This window comes from Pseudophryne corroboree, chromosome 7 (assembly GCF_028390025.1).
Source record: "Pseudophryne corroboree isolate aPseCor3 chromosome 7, aPseCor3.hap2, whole genome shotgun sequence".
Taxonomy (NCBI): Eukaryota; Metazoa; Chordata; class Amphibia; order Anura; family Myobatrachidae; genus Pseudophryne; species Pseudophryne corroboree.
The window spans coordinates 509,148,467-509,171,646 of NC_086450.1; the positions used below are offsets into that span (position 1 = coordinate 509,148,467).

Consider the following 23,180-nt stretch of genomic DNA (forward strand, 5'->3'; position numbering starts at 1 on the left):
CCCCAGTCCTGTCACCTCCTCTGATAGTAAGGGACCCGACGATTATGCCCAATATCTCAAGAACTGGAGGAACAAGAAAGGAGCCTCACTTAAGAATCATGTCATATAACAATCATGATTCTAAGAGGGGATTGAAGGGTTAAACATGCTATATGAATTGTTATGTGTTTGAATAGACACGTACGCACTCTCTACAAGATGCCTTTGTCTGTTCATATAATATAAGGCTTGTGTGTGTCTTATCTTCAAGGACAATTACATACTAGATCAAAACTGTTACTTCTGTGTGTTACTAAAATATCCCGCATGTAATGTCGTATGCTACTTCTATTTATCCAATCATATGCTTGCACATATTGTATACACCCATGTTTCTCTTCTATATAGTACGCTGTAATTTATTAAATAAACAGAGTGATTCTTAACTACATGGTGTCGTGTATTATCTGTAACGTTAAGGATTGCTCTCACTGACGTCAGTGGCCATCACATCGAGGTAATCAAAGAGAGGTAGGGATCCTTTCAGGACATGGCACACACTTTAGTTAGGAGGGGGAGGGGGGGACATGGTACACACTTTAGTTAGGAGGGGGAGTGGGGACATGGCACACACTTTAGTTAGGAGGGGGAGTGGGGACATGGCACACACTTTAGTTAGGAGGGGGGGACATGGCATACACTTTAGTTAGGAGGGGGGACATGGGACACACTTTAGTTAGGAGGGGGGGACATGGCACACACTTTAGTTAGGAGGAGGGGTGGACATGGAACATACTTTAGTTAGGAGGAGGGAGGGACATGGCACACACTTTAGTTAGGAGGAGGGGGGGGGACATGGAACACACTTTAGTTAGGAGGAGGGAGGGGACATGGAACACACTTTAGTTAGTAGGGGGAGGGGGACACACAGTAGACAGATCTGCCGTTCCGCTCTCACCCTATACCGCTGCTGGTGCGCCCCATGTCTTCCGCTCTCCCCCCTCCTCCATGTACTGCTGCTGCTGCTCTGTGTCTTCCGCTCTGCCTGTGTGTGACAGGCGCCGGTCCGGCAGCGGCAGCAAGGACAGTGCTGTGCCGTGAGTAAGGAGGCAGGGAGGGGGGAGCCGCTCTTAAGTCAGCGCCGCATCCCGGTGTCCGGGCGCCGCCGCAGCAGTACCTGTCGGGTTCCGCCGCTTCTCCTGGCCGCGTCTATGTGATTGGACCAGCGGATCCAGCACTGGATCCGCTGTCCAATCACTGGTGCCTCGCTAGCAGGGGCGTGCTTTCCCTGCCAGCGAGGCACTTGTATATGTGCCGCATTCCCCTTCTTTTGTAATGGGCTTTTACAGCCCAGCGCATGGCCCCGCCCCCCGCTTTGTCCCCGTTTCCACTGGCTACGGGAGGCACTAGCTATTAGTGCCTCCCAAACTAATTACATGGCCTACAATGATTATAATAATATAGAGTGGATACATATGACACAGAATATGTGTCATATGTATCTGCTTTATATTAATTGAATCATTAATGGCAGGGGAGGCACTGCCTCCCCTGCCTCCCCTGACTGCACGTCCCTGGTGCAGGGCCCTTTAGTAAGATCCACTTGCTGAAGAAAAGACTCTGATATTTTGCAGGATTTGTTGGTGTGTTGTGTTTTACAAGAGGTTCCATATACTGTAAGTGGCCACGAGAAACCTTATTTAAAATGCATGTAGCCATAGGAGTCATTGTGCCTTATAACCAATGCAGGAAAATGACTGATGAGCCCATTAGAATGTATGTATCTCTGATTTATTTTCCCCCAAGAATTAAACAGCTGCATAATGAGGAATAAGGTGCAATCAGGGACATTGCTGGTCTATTCAGGGAGTCAGGGAGATTGCTGCTATTTCAGGGAGTCTCCTGCAGAATGCGGGAGGGTAGGCAACCATGGTAGGGGTCAACAACACCCCCCCCCCGCGGGTAGAACCACAATCACCTCGGGACCAGCCACTCCTACTCCTTCTCAGCCTCTTTCTTCTCTAAGCTCCCAGTTGCCTCCAAACTCGATTTTCCTGCCAGAGCGGCTCTTCGTATCGGTCCAATTCCCTCATCACTCCCCCTCCCAACTGTTAGCAGCTCCCAATGTGCGGGGGAGTATAGACAGGGTGAGGGTCCTGCTGCTGCTGCAATGTGGTCTCCGTGGCTGCTCTGAACTGGTATACTCTGCTGTACGTCAACAACGCTGCCCGCGGTTCGTGGCCGGCCATCAAGCTCTGCCCCCATAGCGTCCGGCTCGCACATGCGCAGTCAAGATTTGCCACATGGCTCGGGATTCCGGGGGATTGAGTGGGCTTTCTGGGACAGTGGCTGGGTGGCCGATGGAACGGGAGGCTCTCGCAGAATGCGGGAGTGTCGGCAAGTATGCACTATGCACGCACCTTTTCCTGCAGCATTCTGCATCATATATATACTGTATATTCAGGACATTTATAATATTCAGTGCGGCTTTTAGGGGCATATATAGAGTGTAAGCTTGCGAGCAGGGCCCTCTTACCTCTCTGTCTGGGGAGGCGATGCCGACGCCGGAATCCTGACAGATGGTGAAATGCCGACGCCGGAATCCTGACAGATGGTGAAATGCCACAGGAGTCTTTTCTCCCTCTATGGGTGTTTGAAAATTGACAGTTGGGAGCTGATTGGCTGGGACTTTATCACTCTCCACTTTATCACTTTTTAAGGCTTAGTACATCTGCCTGTTATCGCCCAGTCTTGTTTTATATTACTGTTTTATTTCCAACTGTGCAGCAGCGTATGCTGGCCTGTATCAGTAACTGTTAATAAATAACTATACTACAACGTATGTGTATATTATTCCCCCATGCACTTAAAATGCAACTTTATTTCCCCTATAGTGCAGAAGCAGCGGAGGATACATGTACAGTATTGTACGTCACAGGAGGATGACATGCTGCAGCTGTGCCAGGAATGTCTCCTCCTGGCAGGATAATGTGACCGGCTGCTGACTGCTGGGAGTGCCAGGGGCTCACTAGGTCTTAGGACCAGGGGCTGGTCTCCTGGATTGAGTGCCCCCACCCCCTCCATGCTCTGCCCCCTGCCTGCAGGCATTGCCGAGTCACACTGACATTGGGCTGCAGCGGAGACTGCGGGGAGGGGGTGACCCAGGCTGGGTTATATAACCAGTTCCTCTGCTTTGTGTTTTATTCCTGCAGTGTCTTCTGCCACAGCCTCTAGGAATACAGAGCCTCATCCTCTCTCACTATGTCTGGGAAAAAGGTTATTGTTGTCTTCGGAGCCACAGGTGAGTGGGGGGACTGGGACGGTGCAGCCTACAGGGCAGTAAGTGGGTACAGGTACAGGGTAATTGCAGGGCAGTCAGTGGGTACAGGTACAGTGTAATTGCTGGGCAGTAAGTGGGTACAGGATAATTGCTGGGCAGTTAGTGGGTATAGGTACAGTGTATTTGCTGGGCAGTCAGTGGGTACAGGTACAGTGTAATTGCTGGGCAGTCAGTGGGTACAGGTACAGGGTAATTGCTGGGCAGTCAGTGGGTACAGGTACAGTGTAATTGCTGGGCAGTCAGTGGGTACAGGTACAGGGTAATTGCTGGGCAGTCAGTGGGTACAGGTACAGTGTAATTGCTGGGCAGTCAGTGGGTACAGTTACAGGGTAATTGCTGGGCAGTCAGTGGGTACAGGTACAGTGTAATTGCTGGGCAGTCAGTGGGTACAGGTACAGGGTAATTGCTGGGCAGTCAGTGGGTACAGTTACAGGGTAATTGCAGGGCAGTCAGTGGGTACAGGTACAGTGTAATTGCTGGGCAGTCAGTGGGTACAGGTACAGGGTAATTGCTGGGCAGTCAGTGGGTACAGTTACAGGGTAATTGCAGGGCAGTCAGTGGGTACAGGTACAGTGTAATTGCTGGGCAGTCAGTGGGTACAGGTACAGGGTAATTGCTGGGCAGTCAGTGGGTACAGGTACAGTGTAATTGCTGGGCAGTCAGTGGGTACAGATACAGTTTAATTGCTGGGCAGTCAGTGGGTACAGGTACAGGGTAATTGCTGGGCAGTCAGTGGGTACAGGTACAGTGTAATTGCTGGGCAGTCAGGGGGTACAGGTACAGTGTAATTGCTGGGCAGTCAGTGTGTACAGATACAGTGTAATTGCAGGGCAGTCAGTGGGTACAGGTACAGTGTAATTGCTGGGCAGTCAGTGGGTACAGGTACAGGGTAATTGCTGGGCAGTCAGTGTGTACAGGTACAGTGTAATTGCTGGGCAGTCAGTGTGTACAGGTACAGTGTAATTGCTGGGCAGTCAGTGTGTACAGGTACAGTGTAATTGCAGGGCAGTCAGTGGGTACAGGTACAGGGTAATTGCAGGGCAGTCAGTGGGTACAGGTACAGTGTAATTGCTGGGCAGTCAGTGGGTACAGGTACAGTGTAATTGCTGGGCAGTCAGTGGGTACAGTTACAGGGTAATTGCTGGGCAGTCAGTGGGTACAGGTACAGTGTAATTGCTGGGCAGTCAGTGGGTACAGATACAGTTTAATTGCTGGGCAGTCAGTGGGTACAGGTACAGGGTAATTGCTGGGCAGTCAGTGGGTACAGGTACAGTGTAATTGCTGGGCAGTGAGTGGCTACAGGTACAGTGTAATTGCAGGTCAGTCAGTGGGTACAGGTACAGGGTAATTGCTGGGCAGTCAGTGGGTACAGGTACAGGGTAATTGCTGGGCAGTCAGGGGGTACAGTGTAATTGCTGGGCAGTCAGTGGGTACAGGTACAGTGTAATTGCTGGGCAGTCAGTGGGTACAGGTACAGGGTAATTGCTGGGCAGTCAGTGGGTACAGGTACAGTGTAATTGCTGGGCAGTCAGTGGGTAGAGGTACAGTGTAATTGCTGGGCAGTCAGTGGGTACAGGTACAGTGTAATTGCTGGGCAGTCAGTGGGTACAGGTACAGGGTAATTGCTGGGCAGTCAGTGGGTACAGGTACAGTGTAATTGCTGGGCAGTCAGTGGGTACAGTTACAGGGTAATTGCAGGGCAGTCAGGGGGTACAGGGTAATTGCTGGGCAGTCAGTGGGTACAGGTACAGTGTAATTGCTGGGCAGTCAGTGGGTACAGGTACAGTGTAATTGCTGGGCAGTCAGTGGGTACAGGTACAGTGTAATTGCTGGGCAGTCAGTGGGTAGAGGTACAGTGTAATTGCTGGGCAGTCAGTGGGTACAGGTACAGTGTAATTGCTGGGCAGTCAGTGGGTACAGGTACAGGGTAATTGCTGGGCAGTCAGTGGGTACAGGTACAGTGTAATTGCTGGGCAGTCAGTGGGTACAGTTACAGGGTAATTGCAGGGCAGTCAGTGGGTACAGGTACAGTGTAATTGCTGGGCAGTCAGTGGGTACAGGTACAGGGTAATTGCTGGGCAGTCAGTGGGTACTGTTACAGGGTAATTACTGGGCAGTCAGTGGGTACAGGTACAGTGTAATTGCTGGGCAGTCAGTAGGTACAGATACAGTTTAATTGCTGGGCAGTCAGTGGGTACAGGTACAGGGTAATTGCTGGGCAGTCAGTGGGTACAGGTACAGTGTAATTGCTGGGCAGTGAGTGGGTACAGGTACAGTGTAATTGCTGGGCAGTCAGGGGGTACAGGTACAGTGTAATTGCTGGGCAGTCAGTGTGTACAGGTACAGTGTAATTGCTGGGCAGTCAGTGGGTACAGGGTAATTGCTGGGCAGTCAGGGGGTACAGGGTAATTGCTGGGCAGTCAGTGGGTACAGGTGCAGTGTAATTGCTGGGCAGTCAGTGGGTACAGGTACAGGGTAATTGCTGGGCAGTCAGGGGGTACAGGTACAGGGTAATTGCTGGGCAGTCAGTGGGTACAGGTACAGGGTAATTGCTGGGCAGTCAGGGGGTACAGGGTAATTGCTGGGCAGTCAGTGGGTACAGGTATAGTGTAATTGCTGGGCAGTCAATGGGTTCAGGTACAGTGTAATTGCTGGGCAGTCAGTGGGTACAGGTACAGTGTAATTGCTGGGCAGTCAGGGGGTACAGGTACAGTGTAATTGCAGGGCAGTCAGTGGGTACAGGTACAGTGTAATTGCTGGGCAGTCAGTGGGTATAGGTACAGGGTAATTGCTGGGCAGTCAGTGGGTACAGGTACAGTGTAATTGCTGGGCAGTCAGTGGGTACAGGGTAATTGCTGGGCAGTCAGTGGGTACAGGTACAGGGTAATTGCTGGGCAGTAAGTGGGTACAGGTACAGTATAATTGCTGGGCAGTCAGGGGGTACAGGTACAGTGTAATTGCTGGGCAGTCAGTGGGTACAGACACAGTGTAATTGCAGGGCATCAGTGGGTACAGGTACAGTGTAATTGCTGGGCAGTCAGTGGGTACAGGCACAGTGTAATTGCTGGGCAGTCAGTGGGTACAGGGTAATTGCTGGGCAGTCAGTGGGTACAGATACAGTGGAATTGCTGGGCAGTCAGTGGGTACAGGTAAAGGGTAATTGCTGGGCAGTCAGTGGGTACAGGTACAGTGTAATTGCTGGGCAGTCAGTGGGTACAGGTACAGGGTAATTTCTGGGCAGTCAGTGGGTACAGGTACAGGGTAATTGCTGGGCAGTCAGTGGGTACAGGTACAGTGTAATTGCTAGGCAGTCAGGGGGTATAGGTGCAGTGTAATTGATGGGCAGTTAGTGGGTACAGGTACAGTGTAATTGCTAAGCAGTCAGTGGGTACAGGTACAGGGTAATTGCTGGGTAGCCAGTGGGTACAGGTACAGTGTAATTGCAGGGCAGTCAGTGGGTACAGGTACAGTGTATTTGCTGGGCAGTCAGTGGGTACAGGTACAGTGTAATTGCTGGGCAGTCAGTGGGTACATGTACAGTGTAATTGCTGGGCAGTCAGTGGGTACAGGTACAGGGTAATTGCTGGGCAGTCAGTGGGTACAGGTACAGTGTAATTGCTGGGCAGTCAGTGTGTACAGGTACAGGGTAATTGCTGGGCAGTCAGTGGGTACAGGTACAGGGTATTGCTGGGCAGTCAGTGGGTACAGGTACAGTGTAATTGCTGGGCAGTCAGTGGGTACAGGTACAGTGTAATTGCTGGGCAGTCAGTGGGTACAGGTACAGGGTAATTGCTGGGCAGTCAGTGGGTACAGGTACAGTGTAATTGCTGGGCAGTCGGTGGGTACAGGTACAGTGTAATTGCTGGGCAGTCAGTGGGTACAGGTACAGGGTAATTGCTGGGCAGTCAGTGGGTACAGGTACAGTGTAATTGCTTTGCAGTCAGGGGGTACAGGTACAGGGTAATTGCTGGGCAGTCAGTGGGTACAGGTACAGGGTAATTGCTGGGCAGTCAGTGGGTACAGGCACAGTGTAATTGCTGGGCAGTCAGTGGGTACAGGTACAGGGTAATTGCTGGGTAGTCAGTGGGTACAGGTACAGGGTAATTGCTGGGCAGTCAGTGGGTACAGGTACAGTGTAATTGCTGGGCAGTCAGGGGGTACAGGTACAGGGTAATTGCTGGGCAGTCAGTGGGTACAGGCACAGTGTAATTGCTGGGCAGTCACTGGGTACAGGTACAGTATAATTGCTGGGCAGTCAGTGGGTACAGGTACAGTGTAATTGCTTGGCAGTCAGTGGGTACAGGTACAGTGTAATTGCTGGGCAGTCAGTGGGTACAGGTACAGTGTAATTGCTGGGCAGTCAGTGGGTACAGGTACAGGGTAATTGCTGGGCAGACAGTGGGTACAGGTACAGTGTAATTGCTGGGCAGTCAGGGGGTACAGGTACAGTGTAATTGCTGGGCAGTCAGTGGGTACAGGTACAGTGTAATTGCTGGGCAGTCAGTGGGTACAGGTACAGTGTAATTGCTGGGCAGTCAGTGGGTACAGGTACAGTATAATTGCTGGGCAGTCAGTGGGTACAGGTACAGTGTAATTGCTGGGCAGTCAGTGGGTACAGGTACAGTGTAATTGCAGGGCAGTCAGTGAGTACAGGTACAGGGTAATTGCTGGGCAGTCAGTGGGTACAGGTACAGTGTAATTTCTGGGCAGTCAGTGGGTACAGGTACAGGGTAATTGCTGGGCAGTCAGTGGGTACAGGTACAGGATAACTGCTGGGCAGTCAGTGGGTACAGGTACAGTGTAATTGCTGGGCAGTCAGTGGGTACAGGTACAGGGTAATTGCTGGGCAGTCAGTGGGTACAGGTACTGGGTAATTGCAGGGCAGTCAGTAGGTACAGGTACAGTGTAATTGCTGGGCAGTCAGTGGGTACAGGTACAGGGTAATTGCTGGGCAGTCAGGGGGTACAGGGTAATTGCTGGGCAGTCAGTGGGTACAGGTATAGTGTAATTGCTGGGCAGTCAATGGGTTCAGGTACAGTGTAATTGCTGGGCAGTCAGTGGGTACAGGTACAGTGTAATTGCTGGGCAGTCAGGGGGTACAGGTACAGTGTAATTGCTGGGCAGTCAGTGGGTACAGGTACAGTGTAATTGCTGGGCAGTCAGGGGGTACAGGTACAGTGTAATTGCAGGGCAGTCAGTGGCTACAGGTACAGTGTAATTGCTGGGCAGTCAGTGGGTATAGGTACAGGGTAATTGCTGGGCAGTCAGTGGGTACAGGTACAGTGTAATTGCTGGGCAGTCAGTGGGTACAGGGTAATTGCTGGGCAGTCAGTGGGTACAGGTACAGGGTAATTGCTGGGCAGTAAGTGGGTACAGGTACAGTATAATTGCTGGGCAGTCAGGGGGTACAGGTACAGTGTAATTGCTGGGCAGTCAGTGGGTACAGACACAGTGTAATTGCAGGGCATCAGTGGGTACAGGTACAGTGTAATTGCTGGGCAGTCAGTGGGTACAGGCACAGTGTAATTGCTGGGCAGTCAGTGGGTACAGGGTAATTGCTGGGCAGTCAGTGGGTACAGATACAGTGGAATTGCTGGGCAGTCAGTGGGTACAGGTAAAGGGTAATTGCTGGGCAGTCAGTGGGTACAGGTACAGTGTAATTGCTGGGCAGTCAGTGGGTACAGGTACAGGGTAATTTCTGGGCAGTCAGTGGGTACAGGTACAGGGTAATTGCTGGGCAGTCAGTGGGTACAGGTACAGTGTAATTGCTAGGCAGTCAGGGGGTATAGGTGCAGTGTAATTGATGGGCAGTTAGTGGGTACAGGTACAGTGTAATTGCTAAGCAGTCAGTGGGTACAGGTACAGGGTAATTGCTGGGTAGCCAGTGGGTACAGGTACAGTGTAATTGCAGGGCAGTCAGTGGGTACAGGTACAGTGTATTTGCTGGGCAGTCAGTGGGTACAGGTACAGTGTAATTGCTGGGCAGTCAGTGGGTACATGTACAGTGTAATTGCTGGGCAGTCAGTGGGTACAGGTACAGGGTAATTGCTGGGCAGTCAGTGGGTACAGGTACAGTGTAATTGCTGGGCAGTCAGTGTGTACAGGTACAGGGTAATTGCTGGGCAGTCAGTGGGTACAGGTACAGGGTATTGCTGGGCAGTCAGTGGGTACAGGTACAGTGTAATTGCTGGGCAGTCAGTGGGTACAGGTACAGTGTAATTGCTGGGCAGTCAGTGGGTACAGGTACAGGGTAATTGCTGGGCAGTCAGTGGGTACAGGTACAGTGTAATTGCTGGGCAGTCGGTGGGTACAGGTACAGTGTAATTGCTGGGCAGTCAGTGGGTACAGGTACAGGGTAATTGCTGGGCAGTCAGTGGGTACAGGTACAGTGTAATTGCTTTGCAGTCAGGGGGTACAGGTACAGGGTAATTGCTGGGCAGTCAGTGGGTACAGGTACAGGGTAATTGCTGGGCAGTCAGTGGGTACAGGCACAGTGTAATTGCTGGGCAGTCAGTGGGTACAGGTACAGGGTAATTGCTGGGTAGTCAGTGGGTACAGGTACAGGGTAATTGCTGGGCAGTCAGTGGGTACAGGTACAGTGTAATTGCTGGGCAGTCAGGGGGTACAGGTACAGGGTAATTGCTGGGCAGTCAGTGGGTACAGGCACAGTGTAATTGCTGGGCAGTCACTGGGTACAGGTACAGTATAATTGCTGGGCAGTCAGTGGGTACAGGTACAGTGTAATTGCTTGGCAGTCAGTGGGTACAGGTACAGTGTAATTGCTGGGCAGTCAGTGGGTACAGGTACAGTGTAATTGCTGGGCAGTCAGTGGGTACAGGTACAGGGTAATTGCTGGGCAGACAGTGGGTACAGGTACAGTGTAATTGCTGGGCAGTCAGGGGGTACAGGTACAGTGTAATTGCTGGGCAGTCAGTGGGTACAGGTACAGTGTAATTGCTGGGCAGTCAGTGGGTACAGGTACAGTGTAATTGCTGGGCAGTCAGTGGGTACAGGTACAGTATAATTGCTGGGCAGTCAGTGGGTACAGGTACAGTGTAATTGCTGGGCAGTCAGTGGGTACAGGTACAGTGTAATTGCAGGGCAGTCAGTGAGTACAGGTACAGGGTAATTGCTGGGCAGTCAGTGGGTACAGGTACAGTGTAATTTCTGGGCAGTCAGTGGGTACAGGTACAGGGTAATTGCTGGGCAGTCAGTGGGTACAGGTACAGGATAACTGCTGGGCAGTCAGTGGGTACAGGTACAGTGTAATTGCTGGGCAGTCAGTGGGTACAGGTACAGGGTAATTGCTGGGCAGTCAGTGGGTACAGGTACTGGGTAATTGCAGGGCAGTCAGTAGGTACAGGTACAGTGTAATTGCTGGGCAGTCAGTGGGTACAGGTACAGTGTAATTGCTGGGCAGTCAGTGGGTACAGGTACAGTGTAATTGCTGGGCAGTCAGTGGGTACAGGTACAGTGTAATTGCTGGGCAGTCAGTGGGTACAGGTACAGTGTAATTGCTGGGCAGTCAGTGGGTACAGGTACAGTGTAATTGCTGGGCAGTCAGTGGGTACATGTACAGTGTAATTGCTGGGGAGTCAGTGGGTACAGGTACAGTGTAATTGCTGGGCAGTCAGTGGGTACAGGTACAGGATAACTGCTGGGCAGTCAGTGGGTACAGGTACAGTGTAATTGCAGGGCAGTCAGTGGGTACAGGTACAGTGTAATTGCTGGGCAGTCAGTGGGTACAGGTACAGTGTAATTGCTGGGCAGTCAGTGGGTACAGGTACAGGGTAATTGCAGGGCAGTCAGTGGGTATAGGTACAGGGTAATTGCTGGGCAGTCAGGGGGTACAGGTACAGGGTAATGCTTGGCAGTCAGTGGGTACAGGTACAGTGTAATTGCAGGGCAGTCAGTGGGTACAGGTACAGTGTAATTGCTGGGCGGTCAGTGGGTACAGGTATAGTGTAATTGCTGGGCGGTCAGTGGGTACAGGTACAGTGTAATTGCTGGGCAGTCAGTGGGTACAGGTATAGTGTAATTGCTAGGCAGTCAGTGGGTACAGGTACAGGGTAATTGCTGGGCAGTCAGTGGGTACAGGTACTGTATAATTGCAGGGCAGTCAGTGGGTACAGGTATAGTGTAATTGCTAGGCAGTCAGTGGGTACAGGTACAGTGTAATTGCTGGGCAGTCAGTGGGTACAGGTACAGTGTAATTGCTGGGCAGTCAGTGGGTACAGGTATAGTGTAATTGCTAGGCAGTCAGTGGGTACAGGTATAGTGTAATTGCTAGGCAGTCAGTGGGTACAGGTACAGTGTAATTGCTGGGCAGTCAGTGGGTACAGGTACAGTGTAATTGCTGGGCAGCCAGTGGGTACAGGTACAGGGTAATTGCAGGGCAGTCAGTGGGTACAGGTACAGTGTAATTGCTGGGCAGTCAGTGGGTACAGGTACAGGGTAATTGCTGGGCAGTCAGTGGGTACAGGTACAGTGTAATTGCTGGGCAGTCGGTGGGTACAGGTACAGTGTAATTGCTGGGCAGTCAGTGGGTACAGGTACAGGGTAATTTCTGGGCAGTCAGTGGGTACAGGTACAGGGTAATTGCTGGGCAGTCAGTGGGTACAGGTACAGTGTAATTGCTAGGCAGTCAGGGGGTATAGGTGCAGTGTAATTGATGGGCAGTTAGTGGGTACAGGTACAGTGTAATTGCAAAGCAGTCAGTGGGTACAGGTACAGGGTAATTGCTGGGTAGCCAGTGGGTACAGGTACAGTGTAATTGCAGGGCAGTCAGTGGGTACAGGTACAGTGTATTTGCTGGGCAGTCAGTGGGTACAGGTACAGTGTAATTGCTGGGCAGTCAGTGGGTACATGTACAGTGTAATTGCTGGGCAGTCAGTGGGTACAGGTACAGGGTAATTGCTGGGCAGTCAGTGGGTACAGGTACAGTGTAATTGCTGGGCAGTCAGTGTGTACAGGTACAGGGTAATTGCTGGGCAGTCAGTGGGTACAGGTACAGGGTATTGCTGGGCAGTCAGTGGGTACAGGTACAGTGTAATTGCTGGGCAGTCAGTGGGTACAGGTACAGTGTAATTGCTGGGCAGTCAGTGGGTACAGGTACAGGGTAATTGCTGGGCAGTCAGTGGGTACAGGTACAGTGTAATTGCTGGGCAGTCGGTGGGTACAGGTACAGTGTAATTGCTGGGCAGTCAGTGGGTACAGGTACAGGGTAATTGCTGGGCAGTCAGTGGGTACAGGTACAGTGTAATTGCTTTGCAGTCAGGGGGTACAGGTACAGGGTAATTGCTGGGCAGTCAGTGGGTACAGGTACAGGGTAATTGCTGGGCAGTCAGTGGGTACAGGCACAGTGTAATTGCTGGGCAGTCAGTGGGTACAGGTACAGGGTAATTGCTGGGTAGTCAGTGGGTACAGGTACAGGGTAATTGCTGGGCAGTCAGTGGGTACAGGTACAGTGTAATTGCTGGGCAGTCAGGGGGTACAGGTACAGGGTAATTGCTGGGCAGTCAGTGGGTACAGGCACAGTGTAATTGCTGGGCAGTCACTGGGTACAGGTACAGTATAATTGCTGGGCAGTCAGTGGGTACAGGTACAGTGTAATTGCTTGGCAGTCAGTGGGTACAGGTACAGTGTAATTGCTGGGCAGTCAGTGGGTACAGGTACAGTGTAATTGCTGGGCAGTCAGTGGGTACAGGTACAGGGTAATTGCTGGGCAGACAGTGGGTACAGGTACAGTGTAATTGCTGGGCAGTCAGGGGGTACAGGTACAGTGTAATTGCTGGGCAGTCAGTGGGTACAGGTACAGTGTAATTGCTGGACAGTCAGTGGGTACAGGTACAGTGTAATTGCTGGGCAGTCAGTGGGTACAGGTACAGTATAATTGCTGGGCAGTCAGTGGGTACAGGTACAGTGTAATTGCTGGGCAGTCAGTGGGTACAGGTACAGTGTAATTGCAGGGCAGTCAGTGAGTACAGGTACAGGGTAATTGCTGGGCAGTCAGTGGGTACAGGTACAGTGTAATTTCTGGGCAGTCCGTGGGTACAGGTACAGGGTAATTGCTGGGCAGTCAGTGGGTACAGGTACAGGATAACTGCTGGGCAGTCAGTGGGTACAGGTACAGTGTAATTGCAGGGCAGTCAGTGGGTACAGGTACAGGGTAATTGCTGGGCAGTCAGTGGGTACAGGTACTGGGTAATTGCAGGGCAGTCAGTAGGTACAGGTACAGTGTAATTGCTGGGCAGTCAGTGGGTACAGGTACAGTGTAATTGCTGGGCAGTCAGTGGGTACAGGTACAGTGTAATTGCTGGGCAGTCAGTGGGTACAGGTACAGTGTAATTGCTGGGCAGTCAGTGGGTACAGGTACAGTGTAATTGCTGGGCAGTCAGTGGGTACAGGTACAGTGTAATTGCTGGGCAGTCAGTGGGTACATGTACAGTGTAATTGCTGGGCAGTCAGTCGGTACAGGTACAGTGTAATTGCTGGGCAGTCAGTGGGTACAGGTACAGGATAACTGCTGGGCAGTCAGTGGGTACAGGTACAGTGTAATTGCAGGGCAGTCAGTGGGTACAGGTACAGTGTAATTGCTGGGCAGTCAGTGGGTACAGGTACAGTGTAATTGCTGGGCAGTCAGTGGGTACAGGTACAGGGTAATTGCAGGGCAGTCAGTGGGTATAGGTACAGGGTAATTGCTGGGCAGTCAGGGGGTACAGGTACAGGGTAATGCTTGGCAGTCAGTGGGTACAGGTACAGTGTAATTGCTGGGCAGTCAGTGGGTACAGGTACAGTGTAATTGCTGGGCGGTCAGTGGGTACAGGTATAGTGTAATTGCTGGGCAGTCAGTGGGTACAGGTACAGTGTAATTGCTGGGCAGTCAGTGGGTACAGGTATAGTGTAATTGCTAGGCAGTCAGTGGGTACAGGTACAGGGTAATTGCTGGGCAGTCAGTGGGTACAGGTACAATATAATTGCAGGGCAGTCAGTGGGTACAGGTATAGTGTAATTGCTAGGCAGTCAGTGGGTACAGGTACAGTGTAATTGCTGGGCAGTCAGTGGGTACAGGTACAGTGTAATTGCTGGGCAGTCAGTGGGTACAGGTATAGTGTAATTGCTAGGCAGTCAGTGGGTACAGGTATAGTGTAATTGCTAGGCAGTCAGTGGGTACAGGTACAGTGTAATTGCTGGGCAGTCAGTGGGTACAGGTATAGTGTAATTGCTAGGCAGTCAGTGGGTACAGGTACAGTGTAATTGCTGGGCAGCCAGTGGGTACAGGTACAGGGTAATTGCAGGGCAGTCAGTGGGTACAGGTACAGGGTAATTGCTGGGCAGTCAGTGGGTACAGGTACAGGGTAATTGCAGGGCAGTCAGTGGGTACAGGTACAGTGTAATTGCTGGGCAGTCAGGGGGTACAGGTACAGTGTAATTGCTGGGCAGTCAGTGGGTACAGGTACAGGGTAATTGCAGGGCAGTCAGTGGGTACAGGTACAGTGTAATTGCTGGGCAGTCAGTGGGTTCAGGTACAGGGTAATTGCTGGGCAGTCAGTGGGTACAGGTACAGTATAATTGCTGGGCAGTCAGTGGGTACAGGTACAGGGTAATGCTTGGCAGTCAGTGGGTACAGGTACAGGGTAATGCTTGGCAGTCAGTGGGTACAGGTACAGGGTAATTAGTGGGCAGTCAGTGGGTACAGGTATAGAGAACCGCCAGTGGGTAAGGATGCAGGTGCAGAGGCGAGGGAGCTGACTATCCAGGGGTTGTGGTGGTCGGCAACGCAAACTGCAGACTTGCTGCTCTCCAGCCAGGGAAGCCAGTGGCTATGCCGCATGTGCGGCCAGCACATTTGGCTCCCAGTCAGGTGCACCGGGTGGGATTTCGGGGGGCGAGCTGGTCAGGGGAGCGGCAAGTGGAAGGAGGTCTCGGCGCCTCCCAATTCCGGCACACAGGTCATGGTGGGATGTAGGGGGAGGTAATGGTCTCCTAACCGCCAGTCACATAACTACATCCTCTGTATATAATATATATATATATATATATATGGTATATTCATGTTTATTATGTATATGTGCATAATGAAACATGTTTGTGTACATTACTTTGTTCCCTCTCTCATGCAATCTGTTTGTACTAAACCATTTGCTTATAATCCTCTCTGGCAGGAGCTCAGGGCGGGTCAGTGGCCACCGCGCTACTACAAGATGGCTACTTTGCGGTCAGGGCGGTGACTCGGGACATCAGCAAACCAGCAGCTGTGAAGCTGAGGGAGGCCGGGGCGGAGGTGGTGTGTGCAGATCTGGACAATGAGAAAAGTCTGGTGGCCGCGCTGACCGGAGCCTATGGAGCTTTCGTGGTCACCAACTTCTGGGAACACTTCAGCATTGAGAAGGAGGTGGCCCAGGTAAAGCCCCCATGTACAGTATATAGAGAAATGCTAGCCACCACTGTAACCCTATTTATTCTTCTGTGAAGGGGCAATATCACATGTACGTGAACTCTGCATAGCAGTGCAGCTCCCTCCTCATGAGGAACCATGAGGGTCTTACAGAAGTTGGGGACCATGGAGGTCCCCAGACGTTGGGGACCCCTCTGGATTGGGAGATGCTGTACGCTGCTGGCATCTTAACAGACACTTTTCCCAGACTGACAGCCAGTAAACCACGATTGTCAAATGACCTATCAATCAAAGTGGAGTAACTACTGATTGGTCCTTCTGCCTGCTCCCATATTGTTCTGTCATTTAATAGAGTAGACAAGGTGGATTTCCAGGTTCTGCACCACAGGACTGGTGGATTCTGGGATAAATAGCTGCACAGAGTAGACCTAGTTGAGTTATGTTACTAGTATCCCCGAGTTAGTGCAATGTATAGGTAGGTGGTAGTGCAGCTTTACGTTATGACGGATCTCCCCTTTAATCCTTGATTTCACACTGGTGGGAAAATTATATTGCGACAACTTTCCATTTTCTTAATACAATATATAATAGAGTAAAGCAATAAAGTGCAAACACAATGAGAAGCAAATACGCAATTTATTATAAATTCCACCCAAATAGGAGCACAGCTTATTTTCCTGCCATCAGGCCTGGTCCCCATAAAGTGCGTCTTATAACAAGGTCTCATAGCAAAAAGTTAGTGAGAGTAAGCAAGCTGTCTTCCCGTGTCACAATGACAAACAATCTGCTTCCTCTTCATTGCCACAATGTAACCATAAGTTAAATAATTTTCCTGCATCATTGTTTATATATATATATATATATATATATATATATATATATATATATATATAAAACCGACTTTACCTAACATACTCTAGTTGGGGAGAAAAAACATGAGGGGCTGTTTGTGTCTTTTTGTAGGGTGCAAATGATGTTGCATGTATTGAAGGGAATATAACTGCAAAAATAAATGCATTTTGCTAAATTGTACCTAGCACATGGATATTACATGTTAGGCATAGCTTTAGCCTAGGTACACATTATACAATGATCTGGCAGATTATCTGCCAGATCTGGCTGGTTGGAATGAAGACCTGGTTGTCATGATCCAGGCTATTTCAAGTAGAAATGTATGTGATATCAATATTCTGATCGATGTATCAATGTACCAGTATGTGATAACTGTCTTTGCATGTCAAATGGTAGAAGCTTGAATGATCTGCTGGCATTCCATTGTAGCCACAGAACTCAGAGACACACTGGGTGACATTCAAATGCTATATCACGCCCAATTTCCTTTCTAAAATCATCTCTGTTATCGCGCATATTGCGCCCATAGTAATCAGTTTTAGCTGTGTAAAGGGTTGGGTGCCTCCCTACTCTGGGGGTAGCGAGCTGAAATAATGATACAACGTCCCTGAGGGCAGAAACAGAATGGGTGTGAAAAGGGGTGAAAAGAATTGAATCTCCCCCACTGACTGCTCAGGTGTGAAATTCCTCTTGACCAGAGCAAGTTTAATTACCCCAGAACCAGAGCTAGGGCCAGAAAGGTGTTGTCCTTCCTGGTCTGTGTCCTCTCAGAACAAGCCATTTGTTTACACAAGAACCATGGCCAGAGCTTCAAAGGCTATTAGAAGATAAGGCCATTCGCCCCTGAGAGATTGGCTGGCAAGCCCAGTATGAGCTGACACTCAATACCTTCTCTGGCTTTGGAAGGGTTAAAAACAAACTCTCCAGAGGGAGGGGGGTTGAACGGGCAGCCTGAGTTTTAAATAGGAGAAACAGAGACTGCAAAGCCTGCATTATCAAAGAAGCGAGTCAGGAGAAGCATACTGGCTCTGTAATGATCTGAAGAGGCTTCACTTCATCCCATCGTTCCACTCTGCATGTGTTAAGATCGGTGGGTTTTATCTCCCTATTATTATTTTTCTTGAAACTGTCTTTACGTATGTGACTTTGACTTTTTAACATTATATCTTGTAACTTTCTTTTCTGTAACATAAGCTTTGAAGTGTTATATTTAAATTAAATAATCAATTTTAGCTCTGGTATCTGTTGTGTATCCAACCCAACTCTCTGAAAGGGGCGTTACCAAAATATGAATTATTCTGGGTGCAGGCAAAAGCCATAAGTTTGCCTTGGGTCATACCCTAAACGTTTGTACTTTGGCTGGTGGCAGTGACCGTGTTGAAATTAAAGCACGCGCTCAGGTATCCAGTAACAGTGTCACGTGGCAGGGATTCGCAGATTGGCATATATGGGGAATCGCCGTGCCTAGGATCGTGACACTGGTAATGGATGAGAGCAAATGGCAATCGACCATTTGCTCCCAAAAACTGCAAAATCGACAAAAACAGTTGTTCATCCAAGTTAGTTACATTTGTGTGAATGACAGGTTTTGTTAGTTTTCCAGTGTTTGGGAGCAAATGGTCAATTGTCGTTTTGTTTTCATCCATTACCAGGTTTTCATTCCAACCACCTAGATCTGGCATAGCCCATACCCTAAGGCCACGTTATCTATTATTTGGAGTACTTTATGATAAATCGATAGGATTGATAAGAGGGATTGTGCAGAATGAAGGAATTGTGGATAAGAGAAGGGAAGCAATGGCACTTCTACTGAATGGTGAGCTCTGCAAGCACACGTGCTACTTGCATGGTAGGATTTAAGGACAGTCCCCACAGTTAGAATATTTTTATTCATACATTTGTTAGTAGTAATTTGCACTTGTAAATTATGAAATGTTTCCTTCATCTTGCTAGACATATTTTTCATCAGTGATTCGCAACCTTAACTCTCAAGCTTTCCCAGCAGGTCACGTTTTAAGGATTTCTGTCTGTGGGAGCAGGTGGGATAATTCTGACCCAGCAAAGTAGAGTAACTCACCTGTGCATGATTACAGATATCCACAAAACATTGCCCGTTGGTGGTACTTAAGGGCTGGAGTTACGAACCACTGCTTTAAATAAATACTGGCTTAAATCAGATGAGGTCAGAAAGTTTTTGTCTCTCTCCTGGAACCACTGGTGATTGCACCGTTTTTGAGTAAATTGGCTCAAACATTGATGAAGCTCTTTCTCCTCTACAGGGAAAATTGATCGCAGATGTAATCAAACGACTTGGCCTGACCTTCGTGGTCTTCAGTGGCCTGGAAAACGTGAAGAAGCAGACGGGGGGGAAGCTGGAAGTGCTCCATTTCGACGGCAAAGGGGAGATAGAGGAATATTTTAGACAGATTGGAGTCTCTATGGCCAGTGTGCGACTTCCCAGTTACTATGAGAACCTCCTGACCTACTTCAGGCCCAAGAAGAACAAGGACAGTGACAGCTACTCTCTGGGTATGGCACAGGGTGATTTTAGGGTTATGGTGAAGGAAGGGGGCATGGCGGCTGTCTGTATAAACACCTGAAGGTGTGGAGACTGGTGGGAGGATGCGTCTTATAGAGTGGAGAATGACGAAGGCAGGCCAGGGACATGGTTGGATGGTTTGGGGATGTACCCAGCAGGAAAATATTCGACAGAACTGGGTTCCCCCATCACATTTATGATACACCTGTAAAACTGATGCATTAAGATTGTGGTGTTCACCTCTGTACGAGTTCATACGTCCTCCTAGTTTCATAGGTGATGAGTGGCGTTCCGTAGCGGCTGCGTTTCTGTAGCTGTCACAGCTGTAGAGTTTTGTTGGGCACATTAACATTTTTCACATTTTATACTGTTATCTTCAAAATGTCATTCCAGCCATGCCCATGGGTGACGTTCCGCTGGATGGGTTGTCTGTGAAAGACTTGGGTCCTATCGTTGTCAGTATCCTGAAGTGTCCGTCGCAATACGCCGGCAAGGACATTGGGCTCAGCACGGAGAAGCTGACGGTGGAGCAGTATGCAGCTTTAATGTCCAAAGCCATTGGAAAACCCATCAAGGATGCCAAAGTGAGTATTGGTGGGACAGGGCTCTCCCACTGTCTAAGACACAAGAGAAGGTTGTGGAGGTGTGATCCGTACTAGCACTATAATCCTGGTGCCTAGTAACTGGGAGCCTTGCACCAGCTGCAAGTGATAGGCAATTTGCAAAGGCCTGAAACGGTTAGAATCCCTGCACTAGGGTGCAATGAAGGTATAAACAATAGGCCTGCTTACCATTAAACATTTGCCATTAAATCAAGGAGGCTTCTGAGTTCATAACAAAATTGAGTACAACCTATGAACATACTGTATGTAATTCACATCAATGCTAAAATGGCAACAGTTTACCAGTAGGAAACAGTGTATTATTACAGGTTGAGTATCACATATCCAAATATCCGAAATACGGAATATTCCGAAATACGGACTTTTTTGAGTGAGTGTGAGATAGTGAAACCTTTGTTTTTTTGATGGCTCAGTGTACACAAACTTTGTTTAATACACAAAGTTATTAAAAATATTGTATTAAATGACCTTCAGGCTGTGTGTATAAGGTGTATATGAAACATAAATTAATTGTGTGAATGTAGACACACTTTGTTTAATGCACAAAGTTATAAAAAATATTGGCTAAAATTACCTTCAGGCTGTGTGTATAAGGTGTATATGTAACATAAATGCATTCTGTGCTTAGACTTAGGTCCCATCACCATGATATCTCATTATGGTATGCAATTATTCCAAAATACGGAAAAATCCGATATCCAAAATACCTCTGGTTCCAAGCATTTTGGATAAGGGTTACTCAACCTGTATCAGATTCCTGCGAAGCTCCAGCTTAAATGCAAGCTGTAATGTGTATCAATTCAATTCTAGCAAAATCAACGCCGTGAATTGAATAGATTAAATTAAGTCACAGGTGTCACCAGCCACAAGTTGGCAAGATCCATTCGTTCACTTACCTGTGATTCCAACGAGCTGTATCCACAGCTGAACAGTCTGATCCAGCTGAGAGGATATCAGTGCGCCCTGAATAAGAGTCCTCCTGGTACAAGAGACAGGTTCCCTTGGTGGTGCATGCTGTGGTACCATGGTGCTGTGTGCTAAGGCAAGGATAGCTCAAACAGTGCCACCACCAACGCATTTCATCCCTTAAGTCTGTCTCCAAGGGACGAAACGCGTTGACATTTGCCTTCTTTCAACTATACCTACCCTAGCACACAGTACCAATGACCTTCATCATTGTCCGCCAAGGGGCAGCCTGTGTCTTTGGAGGACTTTTAAGCTGGGTGCACACCTGACAATGCACTGATCATCTGACGATCCTTTCAATGGTGTGATCTTCTGTTCTGATGTACACACTGTGCAACCACCTCTCAACCATCCGCTCAACAGCAGATATAACTTGAAGTAATCAAAGGCAAGTGATTGTAACTTATGGGGGAGAGGGAGCTTGGACTGCACACCCTAATTACAAACGTAATGAGAGGCGCTATCATCTGAGACTTGTAGCTGCACAAAGAAAGAGAAAATGTAATGCCAATGCACACTCTACAGTACCAAGCACTTCTAATCAGAATAATTATAATAAACTCTGCAATCTAACATAGAGCAAAATCGAGGTGCTTGGCATACTTTTTGGCCCAAAAATCCCAGGCCATCAGCAGCGACCAGGTGACCTCATCTTTGGTGGGTCCATAACACTAAGTTTAAGTCTGGGGCACAGGACCCCAACAAAGCAGCAAGGCCAGCCACCACAGGGTAGCAGACTAGTGAGAGGCCAATTGGTAGTGTTAATAACAAAAAAGCATAAACTATGTGTTAAAGAGTGTTACAGGTGTTATTAGTGAGAGGTATTCATTAAAATGCTAGAAATGTGCTAAATTAGGTGATACAATGTGCCACCCCAAAGCAGCCTGGCCATGCCAACTTAGTGGGCCCTTACCTTAAACTCATACTGAAAACTGACAAATTGCATACATTTGTACGACTTACCATCACTGTGCCTTTCAATATGACTTACCATCACTGTGCCTTTCAATATGCAGTTTGTGAATGCTAGAGACCAATACTTTTAAAAATGTAGTGTTAGGGACCCACCAGAGATGAGGTCACCTGGACGCTGGTTGTGGGCTGGTATCATTTGGCCAAAAAGTATGCCAAACACCTCAATTTTGCTAGATTAGATTGCAGAGTTATAATTATTCTGATTAGCCGTTCTTGGTACTATAGAGTGTGCATCGGGATTGATCGGAACCTCTATATATTGTGTGGAGGATGTCTGCTGTTGTAAGGTCCAGAGACGGACACAGACCATCTTTGGATGCAGCTGCTCTGCGAAAATATGCTAATGCTGCAACCGATGGGCTGCCTATGGAGAGGCCCACCGGCTGCAGCTTTAATTCGCCAAAGGCGCACCATCGTGAAGACATCAGCCAGACCACCCTATGGTTGCTAAGAAAGTCCTTTGAAATATGGCCACCTGGGTCATAGGAACATCGGTTTCTTATTTTTATGGGTTGTATTAAATGTTGCTATTACCACAGAAGCCTCCTAGTGTGAAAGCCAGTAAGCAGGCCTATTGTTTATACCCGTATTGCAGCCTGGCGCAGTGGTTGTTTTTTCTTGTTCGTGTTTTCTCACAGTGTCCACTCTACGGGCTCTCATGGATGAAATACTCTGCAGACTGATTAATGATACTGAAAGATAACATGAGAGCGAGAGAGTCGGCTAAATGTGGTATATATCTAACCCACGTCTCTCTGCTTACAGATATCCCCTGAGGCCTACGAGAAGCTGGGCTTCCCGGGAGCAGGAGAGCTGGCCAACATGTTCCGCTTCTACATCATGAAACCCAACCGGGATGTGGACCTCACCCTCAAACTCAACCCCAGGGCCAGGAAGTTCCAGCAATGGATTGAGGAGAACAAGGAGGCTTTTCAGGACCTGTGAATGATTCCCTCGGCACTGGCTGCAGATTCCAAGCATAAGACTATAAAACATTGCGCTCAGTGTGAGGCGATGTTCCCTGGACCAGCAATGTGACACGGACATCTCTTTCTTTTTCTTTTCTTTTTTTTAATGTTTTTTATTACATTTTTTATTAATAAAAAACAATGACAACATGACACGTCTCAAGCATTATTAACCTTTATTTATATACAGTCTGAGGAATACAACTTTTAATAATAATCCCTCGCACAGCCATTTATCTGTTTGGTTTCCCCTTGGTTCCTCACCTTTTTTTCATCTCTGTAATTACGTTATCCCCCCTATGCCATCTATAAAGCAATGGCAGCAGCGTGCCCGTCCCAACCAGTCTGTGCCTGTATCAGTATATGTAAATAACAGTTCAGCCATCTTGTACTGTATTACATGCAGGGGCGTCTCCAGAGAGGAGGGGACCCGTGTGCAGTCCCCGTGTGTGGGCCCCCTCCTCTCCCATAGCCGTCACGCCGCTGCTAGCGCTCTAGACTCGGGCACAGTGCCATAGTCTACAGCACATGCGCAGGACTA

General features: G+C 48.9%; 1 protein-coding gene across 3 annotated transcripts; it reads left to right on the forward strand.

Annotated features, from left to right (window-relative positions):
• Positions 1 to 477: 477 nt before the first annotated feature.
• Positions 478 to 22,792, forward strand: LOC134945878 (nmrA-like family domain-containing protein 1). Of its 3 annotated transcripts, none has more exons than XM_063935428.1 (6): positions 478 to 496; positions 3,192 to 3,280; positions 15,484 to 15,722; positions 18,848 to 19,097; positions 19,501 to 19,691; positions 22,437 to 22,792. In XM_063935428.1, the coding sequence occupies exons 2-6, from the start codon at positions 3,241 to 3,243 to the stop codon at positions 22,614 to 22,616; spliced, it is 900 nt and encodes a 299-aa protein (XP_063791498.1). In that variant the 5' UTR covers positions 478 to 496; positions 3,192 to 3,240; the 3' UTR covers positions 22,617 to 22,792. The 3 variants fall into 3 exon arrangements, with proteins under 3 accessions (XP_063791498.1, XP_063791497.1, XP_063791496.1); XM_063935427.1 differs by having other exon boundaries at positions 492 to 510; XM_063935426.1 differs by lacking the exon at positions 478 to 496 and having other exon boundaries at positions 3,069 to 3,280.
• The last annotated feature ends 388 nt before the right edge of the window (positions 22,793 to 23,180 follow it).